Source organism: Paramisgurnus dabryanus, chromosome 4 (assembly GCF_030506205.2).
Source record: "Paramisgurnus dabryanus chromosome 4, PD_genome_1.1, whole genome shotgun sequence".
Taxonomy (NCBI): domain Eukaryota; kingdom Metazoa; phylum Chordata; class Actinopteri; order Cypriniformes; family Cobitidae; genus Paramisgurnus; species Paramisgurnus dabryanus.
In genome coordinates, this window is record NC_133340.1 from 46,195,032 (window position 1) to 46,221,759 (window position 26,728).

At 36.3% G+C, this 26,728-nt stretch overlaps 1 protein-coding gene across 2 annotated transcripts in view; it reads right to left on the reverse strand.

Annotated features, from left to right (window-relative positions):
- Positions 1-6,172: 6,172 nt before the first annotated feature.
- cntln (centlein, centrosomal protein) overlaps positions 6,173-26,728 on the reverse strand; it is a 164,139-nt gene continuing 143,583 nt past the window's right edge. For both annotated transcript variants that reach the window (XM_065254834.2, XM_065254833.2), the window contains 6 exons: positions 25,153-25,279; positions 24,764-24,922; positions 24,028-24,213; positions 21,208-21,378; positions 20,766-20,840; positions 6,173-6,651 (listed from right to left, as the gene is read on the reverse strand). In XM_065254834.2, the coding sequence (XP_065110906.2) occupies positions 6,541-6,651; positions 20,766-20,840; positions 21,208-21,378; positions 24,028-24,213; positions 24,764-24,922; positions 25,153-25,279 (829 nt within the window). In that variant the 3' untranslated portion in view covers positions 6,173-6,540. The remainder of the gene's footprint in view (positions 6,652-20,765; positions 20,841-21,207; positions 21,379-24,027; positions 24,214-24,763; positions 24,923-25,152; positions 25,280-26,728) is intronic.

Consider the following 26,728-nt stretch of genomic DNA (forward strand, 5'->3'; position numbering starts at 1 on the left):
TGGAAAATGACATGATTTGATTAAAATTACATATACAATGGCTACACTTACACACAGTTCGATATTTGCTTCTTGCAATCTCGAGTTTAGAGACTGCACCCACTCCATCTTTTGGTCCTGCGTTATACTTAATGACTGCTAGTTGCAACCGACTGTTACATGATGGTGCTTTTTGACAGTAGGCTATCGTGTCCCCCAAAACCCTACTCTATAATCTAACCTGGTTTCAATATCATATTATCCTTCAAATGTAAGGTGGCAGATCTGCGTTATGTAAAAATACAAGGTTTAGATATATGCAGTTATTAATTAAAATACCCTATCTCACAGCAAGTCGTGTTATAGTCACAAAATATTTGATTAATTTTTTTGTGTTATTGACACGATTTTCCACTGTTTTTGTGCCACTAGAGCACGAATGTCTTTTTCTGTAGCTACTTTTCAGTGATAAACTGTTCAGTGGACGTGTCTTCATTGGGCAAATGAAACAGATTTAATTATTTTTGTTGGGCTTTGTGTTATGTAGACATATTTTTATGTTTTTAATCATCAAAAGTCAGTGTTAATAAAACATATTCAGTCTGGCCATTTCAAACAGGGTTCATCCAAAGTGTCATGCTTTTTATTATACACTTCATCTTAGGTTCTTTAGCCATTCCAGGAAAAGAACATTCAAAGAATATTTTGTCAGGAGTGTTTGCTATTACTGCAATAGCATTACAGCAAATTCATGGTCATTCACGGAACTGACGGTATACTTTGCTACTCTCAGGAATAACCACATGGTGGCATCATATCCCTTTTATCAAACCTTCTTAAACACACTGAATGGTTGTTACAGTCAAAATGGATTTCATCTTGATTTGGATCAGTAATGTAATGTTTGTTCTAATCATTGTGCTTTACTAATTGCTTGTAATAGCAAGGCATTAAAAACAGGTATATTTAAAAATATACATATATGAAATAATGTATGTTTTTATATAAAAACATAAAAAAAACAATAATCATGTTACACTCAGCTACACTCTTAAAATGGTTGTGTTAAAACACATTTTGTTTGTGTCTAGTAAGAACAGCACATTTAATGACACATTTCTGTGTTATTATTGGAATAACACATTTTGTGTTATTTTAACAAATCTTGTTTGGTCCTTTTTATTTATTTTATCTCAAAATCAACAAAAAAGTATGCATACTGTGTTGAAATAACACATAATGTGATAAATAGAATAACACAAAACAATGTGTAAAAATTAACACATCTTTTCTTAGAGTCTAGAGAATATTTCTTATGTATCACAGAGCATCAAGCCAGAACCAACATTAGAATAAGCCATAACTGCCGGTTATAAAATAGACATACTATATTTTCAAAATACTATGAAACACCCATAAAGACTTTTAGCTTCAGGAATTAATAAAGTAATGGATTTATTTGCGATTTTCATTGTACGTTGCTGTCTCAGAATAATAACTTTATTTAACCTTTAAAATGTAAAGTCAAATATTAGGTAACAATCAAACATGTGGAGCTGTTAAAATTGTTAAAGTATTAAATGGGATGTTACTAAACAGAGATAACACTGCAAAATTAAATCAAAGGTGGAGCTGTTAATATTGTTAAAGTATTAAAATGGAGTTACTAAACTTAGATAAAATGGCACGATTAAGTCATTTTTATTTAAAGAGAGCAGTTTTTTTTGTCAATATTTAGGAGCAGGGAAATTTTAAATCTGATCTAATGTATTACTAAACTGCAGAAATGAGAATATGCTCAATTGGCCATATCCAAGATATATCTTCTTGTGGCCAGAGATGCTGGGACAGATTCCAGCCCTCCCACAACCCTGCAGAGGACATGCAGGTATGGAAAATGGATGAATAAAGAAGATGCTCATAATTAATGAATGTGCTCATCAGGCCAGTGTAGTCTTTTACAATAGAGTCCTCCGGTGTAAAAATAAAAGCAGTGCACTTCCATGCAACATTTTCTCTTTAAGATGGTTGCCACTTAAAAATGAGATCGATAGCATTCTTTAAACTCCACAAGTAATTAAACATCAGCAGGCAGTTCAAACCATTAGTTCATTAAATTTAGAAAAGAAACCAACTGCCTATAGACAGAAAATATACAAAACCATGCAGATAATATTTTCCTACCTCATGCCCAAAGAACCAACCACCATATACTTTTGGCGAAGACTTTTTACCCAATATTTAGCTTAGTGGTCTAAAAATATGAGGTTTTCAATGTTTGTATTCACAAATTAAAGAGGTATCAATTTGTGGACATTATTTTTTTATATAATTTACACAGCTTAAACTATAATGTGCTTCATCGCTTATATTGCAAAGCTTACAAAAGACTGAAAGAAAACAATTTTCTAAAATAAATAAATTAATAAAATCCCAGAGGAAATCTGGAAGACACTGAGAAAATTAGACCTATTGATCAGCCCACACTTGTATCCTCTACAGCTTCATTTTCATTTGTGTCAATTACTTAGTCAATTAATTGGGTAATTGACTAAAGCCCATTAGTCCCAGTCGAAAAATTGTTATAGCCATGTAAATTATCAATAGTTGTTAATAGAATTTCAACACTGTCACCCAAAACGTTTCATTCATACAGGGTGAGTTGTGACACTGTCAGTATTATCAATTAAAATAGCACTAACATACATGACCACCAATCTATTTAAATAGGACTTACGAAATAGAAACTACAAAATGCTTGGTTAAAAATGAACAAAACCCAGTTGTTGGGCTAAATTGAAATAGATGTTTGTATCTGGCCAAATTTGTCACACACCAAAGTGTGAGAAAAGTATCATTTCACACCTGGAATATAATCCAATTTGTAAATTTACATTAAACAACCTACAGTAAATAAAAATCTTTGTTGTTGTTTAATAAACATTAAAAATTATAAAAACGTAATTATTATTCATGTTAAATACATCAGTGAATAAACATACATTAAAAAATGAATAAATGAAATTTTAATTTGATGGCCGAGGCCCCTTTAGCGAGGCAAACCGCCGTAGAGCTCCAGTACATCTGTCTGCTCTCCATGGCCATTGACTCGCCTGACCGCAAACTCATGCTGGGAGGGAGAGTTCATCATCACTGAGAGCTTTCCTGTCTATCGAGACACTAAATGACTAAAGCCAGAGATTGCACAAAATGGGAAAACGTCTTACATCTGCCACTATTGTGACAAATTTGCACACATACTGCCTATTATCATTGTCAGCCTGCGTTTCAATACATTACATTTATTTGCTTCTAAGAATTACACTGGATTCTTTGTTTTCCAGTTCATTAAAAAAATGTAAGATGTATTTAGACATAAGGGAGTGCATGGCAATGGTATAACAATTACTGGCATGAATGCAAAAATAAATAAACAAAATAGCAATTAATGTCCATGTTTGCGTTACTAATACTAAATACTATTTGTATTTGACCTTAATATTTAGAGTGAGAAAAATAATTACATTTGAAATTAAAACAAAATGTTAACCCCAGCCTACCAATAGAAAGCATTTACTGTTGTTTTTAAGTTCACATTTATTTTACATTTTGATTCAGTTCTAAAATTTCTGTTGGTTGTATTTGGTTCTAATATTAATTAATATTTTGTTTAAAAAATATTGTGTTAAAAACTAAAACAGGAAGTGCTTCTGGACCAGTGTTGTTTACATCTTGCAAAATGGTCTATAATATGAACAAATAACTAAGCAGATTAAATTGTGGTAGTTACACTCAGTTTTGGTGTGTTTGATTTAATTTTATTGTGTGATTTATTACAGATATCCTTTTTGCATTCAGGGTATATGTGGTATAATTGTTCCATGCTAAACTAACAGCAATAAATGGCATATTTCTTACCTTTTATTTTGTATGATTTAGCATTAATTCCATGCACATCATTTAATTTAAAATATGATTTAAAACAGATGCAATGCCATTTTAACATAATTCACTCAACACAAGCGGCACATCTTTTGCGTTGTTTACCAAGATGTATTGTCTTCTATAGCAGTTAATGAAATAAATGTAGTCCTGTTAAACATTTCCACTTCAAACAGATTAACGTGAACATGTCAAAAAAATCGGCCCCTTCATTCAAGCACAAATTCTGGTTTGACCTGTGATGGACCCGTTCCAGTAATGCTGCAGGAGACCTCTGTGCTCTCTGTTATTGATTTTGGAAATGAGGAGGGGAGGTTCATGGGTTGAGGCTCGAGCAGCCCCTCATCATCACTCCCAACAGCCCCTGTGGCACCCAGCTACCCACAGTGGGAGGTGAACCCCCTGCTCTAAGATGAACCTGCCAAGACTATCAAAAAGAAGAGATTAAGGGTAAAAAACATGAGTGAATGAATGTGTAAGAGAAAGATAAAATGATGAGAGGAACAAAGGGATGCAGAAAAAGGTAAAATCCTAGCATTTAGATGTCCTGATCAGTAAGTCCTCTAAGGGGCATTTCTTAATGAGACTCGCAAAAAGGCAGCAGTGAGACAACGAGTTTGAGAGGGATAGGTTTCATTTTCCTTTCCTTTAAAACATAAGATATTACATGACACACGAGGTTGGAATTTAAACGTGGGATTGAACGTTAGCATCTTCAGTGGGTGGCTGAGGAAGGCCATAATAATTAAACCTCAGAGACCTCCGTGCATATGAATGTCACAGAAAAATCGGCCACAGCAGGCACACAGAGTGGGTACAGAAACATGTCGACTATGCAATACGCAGATGAAGTTAAAGAAATTGAGCCTCTGCATGCTAATTTAAGTGCAGCTGCACACACCAGGTTTCCTCAGAATTATTAATATTTGTCCATAGCTTCATTATTCTTGAGGACAGTGACAAGAAACTAGTACATTTACATGGGACAAATATTTACAATAGCATGCTCTCGAGTATTCAAAGAAGAAATGATCCAAACTACATTAACGCACTGTAATTAACCACAAGGGCCCTTAGATCCGGGGTGGCAGATAAATTAGTCCCCGAGTTGCTTAGGACAGAGGCTTGAGCTAATCCTTCATTACAAAAAGATAAATGCAAACGACATCATTAGCATAAAACCGATAAGAAGTTGAATTCTTCTAGTTAATTTTTTAACAGATTGCATGGTTTACAAGATTTCTGATAGCAAGCAAACGGAAAATGAGTAAAGTAAAAAAAAAAAACAATGGCTAAAGTAAATTTCTATTAAAGATATACATAGAAATGAAAATGTAAGGTTTGGTTTCTTACATATTTTCTTACAAGGCTAGATCCATGGCAGATTAGAATTTATATAACCATATATTTTTTAAATACTATATTTTAACCTAAAAAAGCTAAAATTACGTCCTACTTTACTCCAACGATTATAAAAAATATAGATATAATAATGATTACATAGTCATTTATAAAAGTAGCTCTTTCAAAGATTCCAGCATTTAGATTTTTATTGTGAAATCCTTTAATAGATTATTTGCAGTTTTTAAGCAGTATGCCACTGACAGTTTTTAGTAATTGATGCTCACTAAAATTTCTAATTATTAATATTTGAACATCGGGGATAGCATGGAATTGCTTGTACTCCTACACCGTGCCACAGGAATGCAAAAAGCATACGCACCAATTTGTGTCCATCATAATGTTCTACATGAAGTGGATTTTCCTTACAATTATGAAATGAAAGTTAACTGCGAACATGGTTGACCAATTACTAGATTTTGCTGTATAAAAATCTATAAATTAAATATAATAAGTGTACGGTCTACCTTTAGTTAAAAAAATCTAAATGTAATTATAATAAAATTATTCATAAATATACTGCATGAATGGTAGACTTTAAAAGTAAGCTCTTCCTTTATGCTGCTTATAACATAAATTGTTAAAAAGAAAACAATCCTACTATAAAGATCCATTCTGAATACCCACAAAACGAGATAATCGCTAGAATAAATACATTTTTTTTGGTATTTGTTCGTATGATAATTTTACGATCATTATGCAATTTAAGCTCATTGATGTTGTAAACTGATAATGTAAAACTGCAGTTTTTTTCTTGCTGGGGTCAAATGTACATAGCGGTGTGTGATTATGTGGATGTATGCAAACATGCCTATAACACTCTACATGCAAAAATCAAAACAATCAAGTAAACAATAACAAATGCAAAAATTTATTAAATAAAGGATCAATAAAATAAAAAAAATCTCTTTTGCTTCTCATTAAAAGTAATTTGTGATATCTGCAAATGTGTCCATGTCAAATAACAAAACCAAAACAATGCAAGTCTTGCATCATTTTATCGGTGTGCAAAACAAATGTTTTTTTTTCTGCAACGAATCAATGCATTGAATTATTTAGACTAAGAATAAATCTGTTTGTTCTCCGAGGCACAGGTCTACAAGGATGTAGGAGCAGAGAAACGGGTGGAGTGCTGCATAGACAAGGGCCATCTACTGCCAAGCAGGGCACACACTCCATCTTACAGACTCCTGCTCCCCCCTGTCTTTTTTCCTCTGGTCAGGCGTTTTTGCTGACTGCAGCTTGTAGTGCAGCCAGTTCCTCTGTCAGCACTTTGCCTTCCTTCATCTTCACCAGCATGGCGTCCATCAGCAGGCCTGCAGAAGGGATCTGGGGAGAGAGAGGAGAAAGAAAAGAAAACCTGTCAAAAAGTACAGTGGGGCTTTTTTTGCTTTGCGTTTTTTGACACCAGTTTCTCCAGGGTGTCTTTGGCTTTGATGACGATTCTCGACTCTAGACTTCACGCTGATCAATTATGACATTATGACAAGTAACAAATTCATGGAACAGGTTACTGAAGCTTTTCCCTCTATCTTTAGAAGAGGATTTAAAAAAAAAGGCAAATATTCAATCACATTTCCTCAGATAGAAAACAGGATTGTTTTGAGGTTTACCAGTGAGCCACTCACAGCCTGACACCGTTCTTAGTGATGCGGGGAATAAGGAGAGGGATGTTCACCTCGAAGGGTGTGGGTGCCTGTGTACTCGGTTTAAAATAAAGCCCACTAACCTACACTATGACTTGACTTTCTTTTTCTCCCCAAAAAAAAAAAAACGTCTCAAGAACATTGCGGTAATTAACATGGGGAGATCAAAAGGTTGATTTAACCATAAATATTGAAATGAACTTTTAAACTAAGAGGCAATACACTTTTTTTAATTCTTCCTTGAGTTATTTTTCACACAAAGATTTTTTCCAACTCTGGGATCCAGCGTATCTCCAGACAGAAGAAACTGTGTGTGTGTGTGTCTGACTGGAAAAGAAATACAGCGTCTAAGCTCAAGTGCAAGTGTATTTAGGTAGCCAACCTAAAATAGACGTAGATATGCATCACAAATGAAGAGGGGAAAAAGTCAAAAGGGGGAAAAGTACTCGTCTCATTAGGGACAGGGAGCAGTGTTTTCCCCCCGAGGCAGGTAGACTGGAGTGTAAACCAGTCTCTGTGCTGACTTCATCAAAAGCTTGCTTGAGCTGTACTAAACTTCAACTACATGGCTTCAAGGGCTACAGCACAAGAATGTAATATTTAATTACTCTTAGAAATGTACAATTTTCTTGGATAAGGTAGAAAAGCTGATGCACATGCTAGCCTGGGAGGCCAGAGTCACATCTTGGCTGTGCTTCTCAAACAGGCCCACTGGGATGGCAGACTCAGTCATTATCATGTAACAGCTGCTTTAGCAGGTAATCTTCTCCCTTTGGACAGGCCTAGTGAGCTGTTCACTATTCAACAAAGCTCTCTTTTGGGTTGTGTTTTCATTAGCACGCCCAGGAGTTGATTCAGAATCGACTGGCCTGGCCTGAGGAGAAGTGGGAAAAAACCCTGCAACAATATGAAGGTGTTTTATAGTCCAATTAAGTGACGCTAGTTTCATAGAGTGTGAAGACGCCTGGGGCAAAGCTACAGGCCCAGTCACAATACACTCTGAGCTTCATCTCGCTAAGACACATACTGACACCATCAGATACTCTCTCTAAATGGATTGATCAGGCTCCTTTTGTTATCAGCATTAAGAGTAGCTTTTGCAAGGCCAATCTGAGTGCAAATCTGGAGTGGATGCACGTGTACTGATGCGTCTTGGAAAATTTTCACTGAATTATTAAAATAAACGTGGGGAAAGTTTGATGTGGGGAAAGGGGCAACACAAAATTTCTTCAATCACGAACAAGCAAGAGGGACAACATTTTATTAGCACGCTGTCAATACTGGATCTCAGACTGAGAAAAAGAAATGTGAATGTTTCATTTTGTGAGAAATATAAAAAAATCTGATAATCTAAATCTGATTAATCTAATACGAGATGCTTTTTTTAGGAAAAGAATGTGCAATATTAACTGCTGTTATAACTAGGCATGGGCCGGTATAAGATTCTGGCGGTATGATAACCTTTAGCAAAAATACCACGGTTTCACGGTGTTGCGGTATTGCCATTGCAACACTAAAATGTGTTATTTTTCAAATGCCAGGTACAATAAAGCCTTTAAATTATAATATGCTTTCAAAACATATATAATTTCGTAATATATATTAAATGTAAACATCAACTCAATCACATGACTTCATTATTTAATGAATTTTGTATAAGCACAGCTCATACCTTGGAGACGGTATCACAGAACATTTTAGTGGTTTTGAAACCTTGACTGTTTTAAACCTCGGTATACCTTGAAACCGGTAACCGGCCCATGCCTAGTTATAACAGTAGCCACAAATAAAATATATAATACACCTATAGTTACTGTCTATAAATAGTAAAGTTAACACTGCAAACTACTTTTAATGCCATTACAACATGCCTTGACAAAATCTCCTCCATCTAGGGCACTATGAAGTGTGGATAAAAAAGGTGTTCTAGGAGCACAGAAGAATAGAAAGCTCTCTGATCTTTGATCTTCACACATTTAATTTGAAATCAAAATTATTGAACGTGGGAATAACAAAAACAGCCAAAACACCCAAGACCTACTAAAGTCTGCATTTGATTAGAAGATAATGAATGTGTCACATGTGGGAAAACAAGAGATCAGGTAAGAAAATCAAGCATAGCACCAATCTATTCTTCTGTGCCAGTAATTACCCACCCTTCTCCATTCTCCCTTTCAGGCCACTGGAGACCAATATGAAAGGGAATTGGACACTTGGGGCTACAGATACTTGTAATTAAAACTTCTTTTTTAAATGTTGTTTCTTACATCGGCAGGTCTATACAACCTGAGTTGGTAGATCTGACCTAAATACACGTGGAATAAATACAGACTCCCACTCGCAAGTCTTTGTTCCATCTCTCTCATTAAGAACTGATGGAGGGGAGGGAACTGAATGAGGATCAAACAATAGCATCACGCTCAGAGAAGACTGGTCGGCTGATGGTGCTGTCATGTCATGTCATGTCATGTCATGTTCACTGAAGCTTGACATCACAAGCGCTGATAAATCTGACTGGAGTGACAGTCATTATATAGAAAGATGGTGAACGCTGGTGTTTAAGCGATGGTGGCTAGACAATCTGCAGAAGGGGAATGTAAATAGGTAAAGCAATGAATCCAATGTTAAAATTGTAGGAAGCTGATTCCTACCGAAACAAATTTAGATGTGTCTCGTAGGTAGATGTCAAGCTAATGAACAAATATAATTACGTCACTATGCCACTACTTCTTGTATGCTACGTCCTATGTCATGGACTCTCTCGTGAAAGTGCGTCGGTCTTTACCGGAAGCTAGTTATTTTAGTTTGTCAAGTTTTAAATATTGTTTTCTTTTTTACAAATCTAATCAATTGCCCCTCAGAAGGCCTTTAGCAATCCCCTGAAGCCGTGTGGATTACTTCTGTGAAGGACGGATGGACTTTTTTGGGCTTCAAATCAAAAGCACTATTTACTACAATTATAAAGCTTGCAACAGCCAGAACAGAACTCTGATTGTGTTTGTCTGAAAAAAAATCATACACACCGAGGATGGCTTGAGGGTGAGGCAATTTTCATTTTTGGGTGAACTATCCCTTAAAGGGCAGTCTACATAAAATGGAAAAAATATTACAGCTGGATTCTTCAACCTTTAAAATGTATCTGTAGGTTCTGCTGGTCATGAAATAATACAAGGATGGAAGGGGCCTATGACTTCTGAAATGATTATGTGCTGTCAGGCTGAAATGAATATGGTTGATAAATGACTGGAGGCAGAGTGGCTTAGTTCATTAGCTCTAACAGTCATTTCCGTCTCTTCATAAAGGCTGTGGTGTTATAATTTACCTCTAGTCAATAATTAGGAATCCACAAATAAACGCAAGCAATTAAATGTCTACTGCTACTGGGCAAAGGGGGTCCCTGGGCTGAACGAGGGTTTGCGGGTGGACACTCGAAGCTCAGAATGGGTTATTCATGGCCTGACACGTTAAGCCGTTGGGAGCACTGCGGTCTAAATGCTTATAGGTTGGCGATGTTATTCCCAGGTTGTGACCCTCAAGTGAGAAAATGTTGTTGTTTCATTAAGAGAGATGGGAATGAGTTTAGAGGTGCTTTGTGCATGTTGTGGCAAGAAAAGTGGAAATAAAAGAGAGATGCACTATCCGAAGAGAGATAAATGTTCATTAATGGCATCCGAAGCAAGCAAAGCAAAAACGCACTGTGGCAAAGACAACGGATCATAAGCAACAGCGTGTAAGCTTTCCTTTGCGTTTTAGACAGGCAGATAAATGACAAAAGGGTGAACGACACCTCTTGCATGCATGACATGCATAAGCTTGTTACGTTGACATGTGGCACTGGAGTGACGGCTGTGCTTTTGACAGCGGTAATAAGACGTCGTCACAGTGGTACCTCCATTAGCTGCTTACAGTGACAGCTTGCGCTATATACTGAGCCTGAAAGATAGCACATGCACGCTTCGCCGTGCTTGACTGTTCCTAAAAAGGCCACAATCCCGACATGCAATGCCCACTGAACTTCTACAAGGTGTTTATTGTAAATGAAGAAAGAGATGGTTCTGTAACCTCATCTAGCTAAAGGGAGCTTTGGTGCATCGTATGAAGATCAAAGCTTTAAGTATTCCATATAAAACTGACACTATTGACTGAGCAGTCTCTCTTCCTACTCATCCCCCAAAAAATGAAAACATTAAAAAAGCTCACCTGCCAATAAACTCGCCTTGATCACTAGTCAGGGCAAGAGTCACTCTCCCCGTGGAGTGCGTTAAGAAAAAAAACAGAGGATGAGCAAGCTGAAAGAAAAGAAAAACTAATGCACGGGTCACTGTGTTGGTGTCAGCATTCCTCTCATGGGACAAGAGCCAGTCTCAGCCTTGTCATACAGCAAGCAGTTGTGTCGGTCTAGCAGAGAACACGTCGATAGCAACTTGCCTGTGAAGAGTCTCCAGTGGGCCGCTGCTCTGTTTGTGTGTATGTGTGTGTATGTGTCAATAGTAGCCTGCTGGTGAAAAGTCTCTAGTGGAGCTTGGCTCAATCTCCCAGCATCGACAGACCTGCCAGATCAATACTTGGCCCACCACTAACAAGCTGCCTCGGGGTCACACAGCCCAGCAGAGAGAGAAGGAGATGGAGAGGGAGAGAGAGAGGGAGAGACAGACTAAGCCTGATGGCAGTCGCCCGAGTCCAGCGGTGAAAGGTAAAGATGTGCAGATCGGGTAGAATGGTCACTGAGGTCAAAGCCACTAGCACTGGAGTGACACGTCAGGGGCAGGAATTATACTGGATATTATTATTTTGTTTACTGATAAATACAGTTTTTCCTACAGATTCTTACAACTTCAATTACTAGACATAATGTCAGGTAAAATTATGAACACTAAACAGACAGGACAAATTTTTGTTTAAAACTTAATTTCCAGGATATCAGAGATCTTCATGTGATAAAACTGAAGTCTACACTATATGTTCAAGGTGTTGCTCTAACTGGATATATTATTTACATCACGAATAGCCTAAAATTACAGAATACAAATTTTTTTTTCAATTTCTATACTATTTGTCAGAAATATTAGTATGTTTGAAACTATTATCTAACATAAAATATACCTAGTATGTAAAGAACCTTGTTATTTGTACGTCTCTAAAATATTGATAAACTAACTTAATATTAGCTACCGGTATATACAATAGCTATGTATAAAAAATTCACATGCAACAGTTTTAGCATGACAACTTCCTCATTACAAAAACATAACACAGCACAATTCTTATTACAAAAATAACTGCACCTTTTCTACAGCATGGTGGAAAAAACAAGCAGATCTTTTACTCTTATTCCATTATCTAAATTGTTTAATATTGCAATGTTGAGCTCATTACTGCATCCCTGCTGCTTAAGGTATTGTAAGAAAAAGAATCAAATACATATTTAATTTGAGTGGAATATAAATTTATTTATGACTACAAACCAATATTTGCATGTGTGTGTGTAAGTCAGGAAACTGTGCACTTTTTTTTTTTACAAGCATTATCACTGTAAAATGAACAAATCCTTACTGTAGAATATTTATAAAGCAGGTTGCTGTAGATCTGCAAAGCATCATGGGCAAATATTTGGTGGCGGATAAATTCTACAGTAAATATATTTATTCTGTAATCATAATAGAGTAATTAAAAACAATTCTACAGTAAATATATTTATTCTGTGAATCATAATTCAGTTTTTTTTGCGGTAGTTTTTCTCAGTTGGATTAACCGACGTGACAGATATTGACATGCACATAATTTGTCCAGTTTTACCCCAGAAAGGCATAGTTGCTAAATATTTTTCATTATTTTTGTCATGTTGCTATATTAGCATTTTTCATTCGTGAAGTTAGGCCTCAGTCTTTAACTTAGAGTCGACCGCTAGAGCGAGAGGGACATCCACATTAACCACAAGTGTTTGGCATATTATTACAAAAACCTGAATGAAATGTTGATAAATTTTCTTATCTGGCAACATTTTATTGACAATGTCATTAGTTCGGTAAAGGACTAACACTGTTGAGCTCAGCTCAATCATACATTAGCCAACCGAGCTGTGTACTTAATTTACCAAAAAATTTTCATTTTACTTTACAACTTAAAATAGTCTTGAAGCTCAGAAAATATCTGTTGATAAGTATTAGACACATTTATGAGTTAAGATTAGGGCTGGGATAAACGATTATTTTTTAAACAATTAATCTAGCGATTCTTTTTTCGATGCATCGATTAATCTAACGATTCATTGTATCAGTCCGATTCGACTTCGATTCGATTCGATTCTCGATTATCTCCCCATTAATTAACTAATAGCAATTTATACATGTTGATTTACATATCTGAATGTAAACATTTCAATATATGTTGATTGCTCTTGAAATTTCAAAATAAAAAAGACTATACAAGTGCAAAATAATGCATTCTTAGTCAGAGGTAGCATTCAATAAAGCGTTTGCAGCGCATACTGTGCAGTTTAGTAACAGTATAAAAATCTCAAGTTCAAATTACTTTATTTTGCATGCAATTATGAGCAAAACCTCTTAAATGTGCCTTTTCATGGTAACACAGTGTAATTTTTATAACTTGATTTGTTTAATCCACATTATTTCCGTGCTGTTCTAATCCATGTTATGACAGATATAAACACAATTAGACTTAAAAAGCACATACATTATTAAATCTCTTTCTCTTAAGTTTATTAAGATAGATGAGGACTCATTTACTGCTGTACAGAGAGTGAATGAAAGCGCAGTCTTCTGGCAACAGTGTGTTTTTGCATATTTCATTGCTTTTTGTTAAATTGCTCAAAGTCATGACTGTTTAAAACACACTTGGCATCACATTCATGATTTTATGGTAAAATGACACTCTTTCGCGTCAATCCATGAGCATTTAAACCATAAACAAAGCACTTTCACTTTAATTGAGCTTGAGCAGCGCAGCAGAACCGACGCAGAAATGATTGCACACTGTTGCTACAGAGCCGCGAGCTCACGCTGCTCATGCGGCAGGGTGCATGCTTGTTAACAGGGCGCTGAAAAAACATGGGCCGCTTACGCACTGCTCACACTTGCTGTGAAGCCGGCGTGGACTGGAGCCACTCGCGTTGCTACTACTCTACGGCCCCGCCTTTTCGGGTCTGACGAATCGACGCATATTTTGCGTCGACTTATTTTTTGCGTCAACGTCGTCGATTATGTCGACGCGTTGTCCCAGCCCTACTGATTATATTTCATTTGTGTGTTTATTGGATATTTGTTACTTTTTACTAATTATTGTAACTAATTATTTGAGTTGATTTTATGCAAAACTGCTATTTATGTAAAAAGGCAAGTTTTATGGGTAGTTGAGGTATGTGAGTGAATAGTTTTTCACAAAAGATTTATTTATATAGTTAAAACTAGGTAAAGACCCATAGATCGGTCGATGATGCTTGCTACGCTTCTCAATGAATTACAGGGAGATGCCGCTACATCTGAAAGCCAGAGGGCGCTCTTGTGCAGAAACTCAATATGGGCCGCAGAAGAAGTACCATTTACACACACATCTCCAGGAAAAGATTTAAAGGTTTAAACATATATTTATATTTCTGTTCTTCAAAGGTAGTTTCAGGTATTTTCATGATAATAAAGAATATGTGACCCGTCACGGAAACCAGGGACACAAGTCGGCAGCACAAGTTTCGAGAAAATGAGAAACAAAGTTTTTTTTTCAAAATTTGTGATTTTCGTTTTATTGCAGAATCTGTTAGTTGAGATCACGAAGAAGCCTCTCCATGTTTGAGATAGCAGTTTTTGTATATTTAAAAGCGTACATTTTGCGTTTGAAATTGGCTTGTTTTTCCGGAGATTCTAGCGTGCAGCGGGGGGCGTCATTGTCTGTGTGTATATTTACATACTGTATAAGCTTTTGTTTTCGCCTCCGCCCCCAAAGGGAACAGCGTGACTACTAAATAAGGATAGTTCGCCCAAAAATGAAAATTATGTAATTAATGCCGACTCACCCTTATGTCGTTCTAAACTCGGAAGACCTCCGTTCATCTTTGGAACACAGTTTAAGATGTTTTATCGTTAGATTTAGTCCGAGAGCTTTCCCCTTCATTGAAAATCTATGTATGGTTTCCATGTCCAGAAAGGTAATAAAACATCATCAAAGTAGTCCATGTGACATCAGTGGGTCAGTAAGATTGCGTTGATGCATCGAAAATACAGTTTGGTCCAAAAATAGCAGAATTACGACTTTATTCAGCATTGTCTTCTCTTCCGGCTCGAGCGTGAAGTCACGTGACTGTAGTGACGCGGCTGCCCTGTTCCTCAGACATGTTTGCTAAGTTTTTTTTTCAAACTTATAGCCTGCGTCTCCCCAGACTGTAAAGCTCGGGCGCACAAAACAATAGAAAAATAAAAGAACCTGGGACGGAACAAATAACAGTCAGCCGCATCGTACGTCAGCCGCGTCACTGACTTTATGTGGCGCCGCGTCACTGACTTTATGCGGCGCCGCAGTCGGATGACGTCAAAGTACCGCGAGAGCTCTTCAAGAAATCTTACGGAGTAGTTTAATTTCGACTCGTTCTCGCGGTACTTTGACGTCATCTCTATGTCAGTTCTTGCAGCGCAGCATGAGTCCAAACACACAGAAGTTACACAGATATCGTTGTATTCTTCATATAATTGGCTACATGTTTTGTCTATCAATATTTTCCATGAAGTCATTGGCTGATGGAGGAACGAGCGAGCCATTGGTAACATCTCTAAAGGATGTCACGTTTTTGACGGCGCTGTTTGGATGATCTATTATACTACTTCCCTATTTTAAATACAAACTTTGAAGGCGGGTTCATGTGTTTAACGGAGTGTAAGCTCATATACCCTTACATGTTACGATTTAAATAGTCTTCAGATTGTATATTATATTGTATTACCAGACATTCATGCGAAATCTGAAGTAAACAATCTATATTTCACGGATTATACGCATTTGTGGACAAAAATGGTCATTGGATAATCTGAAACAGACTGGATTCGACTTGTGATCCCCACAAAGGTAAAAAGAGTCATGTTTATTTTTGCATGTTGTCATTTGGTCATAAAATACTACATATGATGCTAGAGCATATCAAAACGGCTTTACAGGGGGTATGGCTTAGCTAAATGAGATGTAAATGAGCCCTATTGTCTCCCCCAGCTGGAAAGAAGAGTCCCTTTCGTCTCGATTTTCTCGGTTTGAGTATTTCTGAGTTCCTATATTCAAATGGCCACAACTTCTCCAAATCTTATCAGATTTCCATGTGTTACACTTTCAGAATCTGTGAATAACTCAAAATGCCCAGATCCGACTTGTGTCCCTACTTTCCGTGACTTGTCACATATTTATAATAATTATGTTTGAAGAGAATTGCTTTTTCAAATGCATGTTATAAATGACTCAACCTAACAGTGATTTGATAAGGACTTACTGACCAAAAGTACATGAAATATCTTTGCATAATATCGGCTGTGCGATTCAGAATCGTTACCGTCCAGCTATTATTAGTGTATATTGCAATTATCGTCCCATCCCTTGTTAAAACGATACATTTGTTAGATTAATGCAAAATAAAAATATTATACAGACTGAAAAACACAACTTAAATGTGTAATAACTTCATCTCGGACAAGGAAATATTTAGCATAGTTGCCATAGATACCTTGCGCAGTGACTCCAAGATGGCGTCGTTACCGGAAGCTAGTTTTTAAAGTTTAAAATATGGATATTTATAGTGCAAAATTGCATCGATTACCTGTAAAAGACCTTTATTAACCCCTTGGAGCCATGTGGATTACCTCTGTGAAGGACGAATGCACTTTCTGGGGGTTTAAATCAGATCCCTGTTTTCTACCATTATAAAGCTGGAAGGGCAAAGACATTTACTAAAATAACTCGAAATGTGCTCATCTGAAGGATGATGGATGTGTCTCGGATTGATTGAGGGCGAGTAAATCATGGGGTAATTTTGATATTTGGCTGGAGTATCGCTTTTACTTAGCTGATGTTGCCATTAACACAATATTAATAATGAACAAATAATATAAATAATATCCAAAAATCCAACTTAAAGCTTTGTTTTATGTTATAACATTTATTTTCATTACCTTTAATAAATTAAATGCATCTCTGTTTACTATATGCTATTCTCTGGTATGTTAAAACTGAAATGTTAATAATTCAACATCAGAGAGTAATTTTTTCTGATTAGAAATTAAATGATCAAAACAAATAATAATGTCAACTGTGCATTTGTCTACATAAATGTAAGTTTGCCCTCTTGAAATTTTATATTGTTTACTCAATCTGCTCACTAAACGAGATGTATGATTCCCAAAATATGCTAAATTCAAATGTAAAGTGAACTCTTTACGATAGGCTAATGAAGAGAAGTATTCAGGCATCTGCCTTTTGTGTTGAGGCAGAGACGAAAGGCTGCTTTACTAGTTTAAAATAACATCAGCAGCTTAAACTGAAGTGAATTTCAGTCTGTATCAGAAATGTGCTTTTAATGAGAGCCAGCAGAGGCACATAGTTTAATATCAGCCCATTATATTCGGTTGAGTGGGCTAAGCGTTGGGATGGGGGGTTCTGGCACCCCTGCGGTGAATTAATAAATAGAACTTAACTGTTACACCAGACTTTAAAGGTATCCCGACTACTGTATGAAGACTTGTATGCTTTAATACTTTATATATTTGCCTTTAACTACTAAAATTAATTGACAGAAACACATTAAATATTTTCATTACTTCAAAAAACCCCAACATGTAATACTCATTCTAACCTATGGAGGCAGCCATTATGTTTCGTGTTCTGAAATTTATGACGTGTAATGGTTGTTGTGAAATATTACAATAGTTTACTATAGTAAATAGTATGGTTACTTACATTTACATTTAGCAGACGCTTTTGTCCAAAGCAACTTACAAATGAGGTAAACAATAGAAGCAATACAAGAATAGCAATACATAAGTGCACTGGAAATAGTCTCATCAAGTCCAACACAGTATACATAGACGAGGATTGGTTAGTATTTTTTTTTTTACTTGGTTAGTTAAATATTTCTATAGTTTCTCATGTGAAATTTTTTATTTCCCACTCACACATTCTTACCTTCCAGGGCTTAGTTCTCCAAAACTACCTGAAAGCTACGTCGTTCTTAAGTTGTACCTTAAGCTGTAGCTTATCGCTAATACGCGTTTCCCGAAAAGTTCTTAGTTACGTATACCTTCTGTAAGTCATATGTTCGGAAGGTTGGTCTGGGGCACTCTTAGCTATACCTTATCCCACTTAACTCCGCTATAGGGGCCATCACTGTGATAAAAGCTTACATTGCAGTCTATATAACTAAATATAAAAAAAAGTTGCAATACACTCCGTGTTTAATTAGGCAAATATTTTTATAATTAAAGAATAAAACATTCACATAATTAGACATCATTACATTGATGGTTGATAGATTTTTAATTATGTTTTTCAAAGGACATCAGCTGCGAACTTATAAATGTACAGGCTTAAGAAACTATTTAAAAAATATATTTTGGGTGGAGGAGTTGGTGAAACTATGGCAGCTATACAGCGAATCCTACTATTTCATTTGTGCATTTCATATCCGTTAAATCTTAGTCTACCGGCTAGTATTTTAGCTGCATAAATAAATCGGGTAAAAAACAAATTATGATTATTAAATGTTAATTCGACTTTGCATCAACGTTTTTTAATGTTTTCTAACTTTGAGGCAACTGCATGCCATATTGTTTATAAATATTCAAAATAAACTGCGCACTTAATTACTGCTTGTCTCCTAAGGTCAACAAAATTTCCACATTAAAACTAATCAAAGCTAAAATCAAAAGCAATCATACTATATATTTATATAGGCTATATTTTATGTGTTATATTTGAAGAAGACAGACAGGCTCCAGAAATGCGTCCATTAAACTTTATCTGCTTTGTAACCACACTGCTTGCGCATCCAGTGTCCAAGCACAATAAATGCGTGAACTAATGAACAACAACAGTTTGTTTTTATATATTTTAAGTGTAATGCACAGCCAAGTACGACCCACTTTATTCCCTTGTGCAACGCACTTATTGGGAACCCCTAATATAAATTATCCTTTCAAGTGAAGGCATAGCGGCTGCATTGGATCAGTTTATACATGATACGTTGGGAAATAAAGTTACGGGATTGCACGGGTTTGATATAAAATATAGAAGGTTGAATTTATTTGTTTGCAATTTGAAATATTTTTACCAGATATTCCTAATAAATTCAACTTTAACTATTTCTAAAATGTTTCTTTAATAAAGAACACTGCTATCTCATAACGCAGCGAAACCTATTACATGAAGTGAATAATAGGCTTTATGCCCAGCTGCACTACTTCCTGAACTTCAGCCAGCTCCTTGTTTCCTGTCTGCCATTTTTGGACAAACTGATTAATCTAGGTGTGCCTGACCTCAGTAGTCACAAACAAATTGATTAATCCAGGTGTGCCTGTCCTCAGAAGTCACAACAACAATAATCAGACACACCTGGATTAATCAGTTTGTCCAATAATGGCAGACAGGAAACAAGGAGCTGGCTGACGTTCAGGAAGTAGTGCAGCTGGGCATCAAGCCTACTGATTGTGGAGCAATCGATTTCAACCTATTCAGCACCTCCACCATGGACAGCACCCCCTAAGGTCGAACTTCAGAAGGTTTTCCTTAAGCAACATCCTAAGGTATAGTTCGGAGAACACACGTAGGAAATGTATACATGTAGTTAAGGTGTACCTTTTGAGTTTTCGTAGCACGCTAAGAGACAACGTTATCAGAGAACGCAGCCCAGATCACCTTTATTTAGATTTTTTTCATTTGCATATTTTCTGTATTATTCTTCATTTATATTACTCTCTGTGAATACCGCCACCTGTTGTCTGTGTGCATTTATAACTCTCATCTTCTGTTTCACATTATTTAATATTGAGGACATTACCGCGCTGCAACGTTAATAGTACAGTTTTTATTGCAACCATGTTATTATAAAACCAAGCAACCAAGTTTATTAAAACTTCGACATTTGTACTGTTTCTAATTTCATATTCATATTGCCAATCACAGTTTTAATCTATTACACCATGTGTGTTTATAACCGGGGTATCTTTTAAGCTTCGAGTCTTCCATAACTTAAATCTTTGTTAACTATATTTTAACAAGTCATTTGCAGGTTATCGTAGTCCTAAAACGTATATGCTTAAATTATCAACAATGAAGCATGAATAAACAGTTTCAATCATTTAAAATTCATACAAAAAAACTGATTAACTTAAAAATACCGTACTTCCCAGTTAAATTGGTATGTTAACATTGGCTACAAATTAAAATATATGTAGATATTTTACAACTCAGTCCTTCAAAGTCCAAATTAACAATTAGCTGCAATCCCTGAATAGCCCTTCATTTTTTGTCATAAAAACAGTGCCAAATTTTCTTTTCAGAAACATAGAGATAAGCAAATTCTTAATGATTGATATGATATCTCCTGGAAAGATATCATATCTAGGAGGTATGTTTTATATCTAGCATCAGATACAGTATGTTTTATATATCCTAGATACAAACAATGGAATTATAAGAAACTCATGAGCTCAGTTAAATAATATTATTTAAATTACTAATTAAACTAACAACATTACTTTAAACAGAAAGTTAAATGCATATATTCAGACAAAATGTGTTAATAAACTAAAGTCAAACCTGCTGCTGTAGGATTTGTTGAAAACGCTCAGTCCAATTTGTGTCTGCTCCATGACCTGCGCACGCCTCCTCACACTGCAAATCACAAACATTTAACACAGCACAGTCAAAAATGCCATTAAAAGCCATGAATAATCCAAACTTCTTTTGTGTGGGGGTGTGTGAGAGCCATGGTGTCATTACATCACCCCAAAGGCTGTGCATCTTAAAATCAGTCTTATTTTTAAACATTTTCCAATGTTTAAACACCCCTACAGTACACACAATTTTGTCAGGTCCTATTAAAAATCGCATGTACAAATGAAGCCAAAACTATTTCTTTTTTAATAAATTTAATTCTGGAGTGCAATTTAGCTGTCTTTATTATGAATTCTTGTTATTTTTCTGTAACTTTTGGTGTTTTGTTACATAAATGTTTAGTCACATAGTAGCTTATACGGACCTCCTCCGTTTCCAGTATGTCCACCAGGTCAGTCTCTGTCATGTTGAGTATAGATGCTGCTTTTACCAGTGAGCATTTAGACACTCTGTTTACTTCATTTAAACTCTTTTGCTTCCGCCTCAAGTGGGATTTAGTGTCCTGCACATCCCGTGCCACTTCATTAGCCAGTGCCTTCAAAAAAAAAACCAAAGAATTAAACACAGAAAACAAATGAATATTCTCCGTTACCATCAAAAACATCTAATGGTGTAATGAGCTCTATGTTTGGGGTGATTTGGTCGAATAGGGAATGACCTGAACGAGTAGCCTGATGCGCTTGACTTTTGATTTAAGACGCACTAAATTATGACGGCTCTCGTGTTCATTTGAAGAGGTATTAAACAAGATACTCCGAGCAGTTTAAGAACACATATTTTAATTTATTTATTTTTTCCGTGCCGCATATTATAAAATATGCTCTCTGAAGACTGTAAATAATGGGAGAGACGAGAGGCTCTTAAAGCGACGGTGGGGAAAGCTGGGTCTAATTCTTTGTTTAGGCCGTCAAGAGCTGAGCTAAATGGGAGTTGTTGCTAAATACTAAGAGACAATTAAATGTTAAAGCTGCCACTGTACATGAGAAAGTCAATAAAGTAAACTCCCCTTTGTTTCATTTTCAGCTTATTGATCGTTGCAATAATCTCCTGTATCATTCCCCATAAGCCTTGTGAAAACCTGACCTTGGAATGGACAGTCTGTGTGTGTGTGATTCCACTCACTCATGGTCCCAGTTAACCCACAGAAGTATAAGTGAGAGCAATCACATGCGGTTGATCAGAGCACAGTTCTTTGGGGCATGCTCCATTTCCCACATTCCCCCATCACAGTTATTTGTTTCATAAAGCCTTCATCATAAATACTTCAAATGGATCTTCATTACATTTCAGGGGATGCTGTTGGTTCGCATAAAGGCCAGTCTTGCGTCCTCGCATTCACGAACGGTAAACAATGCTGCGCATGCATGCTGTTCTTAATGCCGCAATATCAATACAAACTTAAGTAATTTGACAAGTAAATATTTCTCGGGTGTGAACAATATTTTATGTACATTAGTGAAAACAATGTGGTATTAATACACCTGTTTAGGCAGAGGTGTCTAAACAGATCGCAATGGAGAGTACATGTGAAGTTTCTGTCAAATAATGTGCAGAATGTAATATTGTCAAAGAAAACCTGAGTGCCACCTATGTACGTTTGGGTAGGTAGTGTAGGTTAGTTAAGACATCTCTGGATAACGAAGACTTATCTCTATTTTGGGTTCTAGTTGCAGAAATTAAACCATTAATACATTCTATTAAAGCTACCAACGTCGTTGGTCTGGACTCATACACAAACGTCTAGAAATGAGAGGAGCAACTGATCCAAAACTGGTGATGTTGATCCAGTGGTCGAAGAAATGTAAGGAAGCGAAATTTAAAAGCATTAAATGCAGGGTATCTGATTTTGAAAAAAAAAAATTGTATAATCTTTTTCTTAATTGTTATACATCTCCACACCGCTTAATAATAACTGGCTTGTACCAGATAACAGTAGAGCTAAACATAAAATTTGTATTGTTCCCATCACAAAAGCAATGTCAGTGCTCAGATTGTACATGCTGTATATAAAAATAGGCTAGTAAAAACAAAATAAACCTATGTAAATAATTTTTGTTATAAGACCGCTGTGTGAGAAAATTTCAGCACAATAAAGATAAATTGGTGGAAAGTGAACTTTAACTTCTCCTTTGCATTTGCATACACTACATAAAAATTATTTAACCTGCAACATTCTGAGTTCTCCAGAGGGACGCTCAGCTCATCAGCAAACTGTCAAAAAGCGTATGACTTTATTTAAAGCTTAATAGATATTCACTGTCACTAGTCAAAGGGTAGATTCAATTGACCTAAGCCCAGCACATGGAAAAATCCAGGAAGAGATTAAGTGAATTTATCACATACTCTGCACAGCTCCCCTGACCGCTTGTTGAGAGCCAGTCGAGCTGTAGAATAGCGTGATGGGGGCCAAGAGGAGAAGGGCTCTTACCCACAATCGCTCGAGCCACAGGGCCAATTTACCAGTACTCTTGCAGAGGAGGAGGATTAGACAAGTGAAGGGGAAAGATTCCTCTTTAAATGACTTACCTGCATCAAACCACACTGGATTATATTAGAAGATAAACTACTGAGGAAATTACTGAACATTTTTTTTTTCTTTATCTTAAATCTTTTGTGACATCCGTGGCATTTGGAATTTTTTACTCTGAACATTGAGGTAAGTGTTTAAGAAACAATCTTCTATAAAAAAAGTCTTAAAAATAAATGTATATATTAATTTAAAACATTGTCTTATTTATGAGATAAGCATTTAATGCCAGAACCACATATAACATTTAATGCAAGAACCACATATAACATTTAATGAATCTACGAAATACTTTATGTAATTACACATGGGTCCATATTTTTGCAGATTTCAAACAAAGCACCTCAGTGCATCCTTCCTGGCATTTTAATCATCAGAAAGATCCCTCTTGAATCTTTCTGACAGGATGGCATGTTCAAAGCTCATCAATCCATGACAAGGGAAATGTAGGCCAGAGAGCTGGGCTGTCTACAGGGACCATCATTAACAGGCTAGCCGGAATCAGCTACAGGTTAAATATGTGGACTATACAAAACCACGGGTAGCAATACATGGGTTCTGACAACAATGTGTGCTAAATATTACTTTATATACCTCTGCAGAATTCATCCTAAATATGTGAGACTAAAACTAAGACATAATGGACAGCCAAGATACCTCAGTGAATGTGCGGAGTTGGTGCAGCTGAGACTCGGTAAGTGTGAGTTTACTCTGCATTATTTCCAGTGTTTGAGTGCTCTGCTGGACCAAACCATGCATCTGATTAGAAGCGGCCTGCTCCAACTCAGCCATGGCCTGATCACACTCTGCTAACCGCGCTTGCAGGAAAGTCAGTTTCTGCTCCTGGGGATAAACAAAAAAACAAAAAATGACACAAGAATGGTAGATTAAACTGGCCCAAAACCACCCACTTATGCAGTAAGTCACAGTTCATTTCTGTTTTCACTGTATATGTATAATTGTATGCAAAAAAGCACAAGGGTGCACTGAAAACATATAGTGTATCAAAATACATTAGTTATGTACATTAGACCTGTGTGTCTTTCTTCACACAAATTCAGCGTTTGATAGACTGAAAAAATAAAATAAAAAGTTTTGTTTATGCATCTGAAAATTAGCACCTTGTAGTGTGGTCAATGGGTATATCATCTGAAGGTAGATAACATTGTAAAAAATATTTTATAAAATATAATAGTATACTGGGCATAAATTAGTACAATATTAAAATAAAACCAAATATCAATAGCAGAAAAAGGTTTAGGCAAGTTTAACAAAAATAAGTGAAAAAAAACTTAAGCACCCAACACTGACTTATAAACACTGAGTTACTAAAATACAGAGATGTACAAATATGAATGGTAATAAAATATGGGATGAGCTAAAGTTTTGGAACCTTTTTCTGTAGCTCCTCTTTGAGTTTCTGTAGCTCCTCTTTCAGTTTTTGGCTGGTGGTCATATGCTGTTTTCTTTCTTCCTTGGCAACTGTCAGTCGACTTTTCAGAGAATCAACCTGGGCTTTCCGGATAGTTGACTCTTCAGAAAGAGATTTTATCTAGCAGATAAAAAAATTATTAACTAGGGCTGGGGTCCCTGCATCGCAACTTCTAAAATACTAAAATACTTCAATATGTTTTATATATAGTACAATAAAAGACTAGTAGGAAGTTTTAATAGTTTTAATAAAAAGTTGCGAACATTGAGAATAATTAAATCAAGGTTAATCCAAGGCTGTCCCTGTTCCTTAGTATTCGTGAAAAGGTTTAATGTTTGAGCAGGACCTACTTTCTTCTCCAGGTCTTCGTTCACTGCTCTGTGATTCCTCACAGAGTCCTGGCAGATCTTTAGTCTGCTCCTGACATCTTCCAAAAGCTGCCTTTTCATTGTTACATCTCTCTCTAAAACACTGACCCTGTGCACATACACAAATGTACATAAAATATTAAATTATCACAGTGTTTTAAATTCCAAAATGGTCCACCAATTTCACATTGTATTTTGCACTGTATTTTGCAAACCTACAAATCTATACTGTAATAAATAAGAAAAAAATATTTTATGAAATGGGCACAATAAATTAAATAATAACAAAAAACCTATGTTTTTTAATCTAGATTAAAACAAACATCTCTTGAATAAAAAAATGACATAAAAGTGCCAGTGTTAACATTTGAGGCCTGTTTTACTGACCACCACTTTGACCAGAGCTGCTGCAATAATGAGTAAAGGTCCTTTTTAAATAAATATCCACAGATTCCGGCGAGAGAGAGAGAGAGAGAAAGAGCCTGGATCTAATGCACTGAATAAATGTGAGAGCTTCTTATTGGAGTGACATTAAATTTAACAAGACCGGGTGGCCTGGGGACATGGAGTCAGGTTACCGAACAGAGCCATTAATGAGAAAACCCATATTGACCCTGTTGCAGTGTGGACGGAGCCGTTTCTCCTGTTGACTTACAGTGATGCTTTACCCGCCCTCCCCCACTCCACTCCATCTTTTTCAAAGCTCAAGAGAGCAAATGGCAATTAGATCTATAGCATTTATTTTAGGAGCTCTCATGCCATGAAAAGAATAGCCAGATGACACTGATGATCAGCGCTAGCACCTTGTCTACGGGCGCCTGCTCGCTAAATTGTTTGAATGCTTTTTTCCATTGCACTCCTTGCTTTGTCGTTTTGCCGTCGAGGTGTTAGATTGCTAATTCAGAATGCATTATGGGTGCTAATACATTTGTAAGTGCTTTCACAGATCATGGATGTGCAGTTTGCAGTAGAAAACAAAGGAGATGAATACATGTACGATGTAGAAAGACAACAGGCGGCACATGAAAGGCAGGCCTTTATGAATAAGGCAGAGACCTCTGAGCCGGATATTGACTCAGGACATGGCAGCATGCTTTGAAATTCCCTTTTTTTGAAGGCAGTGCAGCAGCCCCTCAGTGTTGGAGATGTATTTTTTACAGCGTCTAGACATGTATTTCATTTAAACGAGCTGCGTGGCGTAAGGCGGCTGCTGTTCACAGGGACTTCTCATCAGTGATTTCACATGCTGTCACAGACCAGCGTAAGTTTTCACCCGCCTGTGGACATACCCTGACATTAACGCACTGAAGAGTGCGCAATCTGCAAAAATCCTACGTCGATCATTACAGCAAAGAAAAAAAAAACGTGAAAAATATCATACCGTGAGAAGACTAGGATGGAAGCTAGATAGAAACAATAGACCATAAGACTCAAAAAACAGACATCTTATGCCAACAGTGCATAACTACATTGAAAGGAAATACCAGCTCTTCTGACTGTCACTGACTCTAGCTCTACCTCTGTCTCTAGGCTGGTATCCATTTTAATAGGTAGCCTC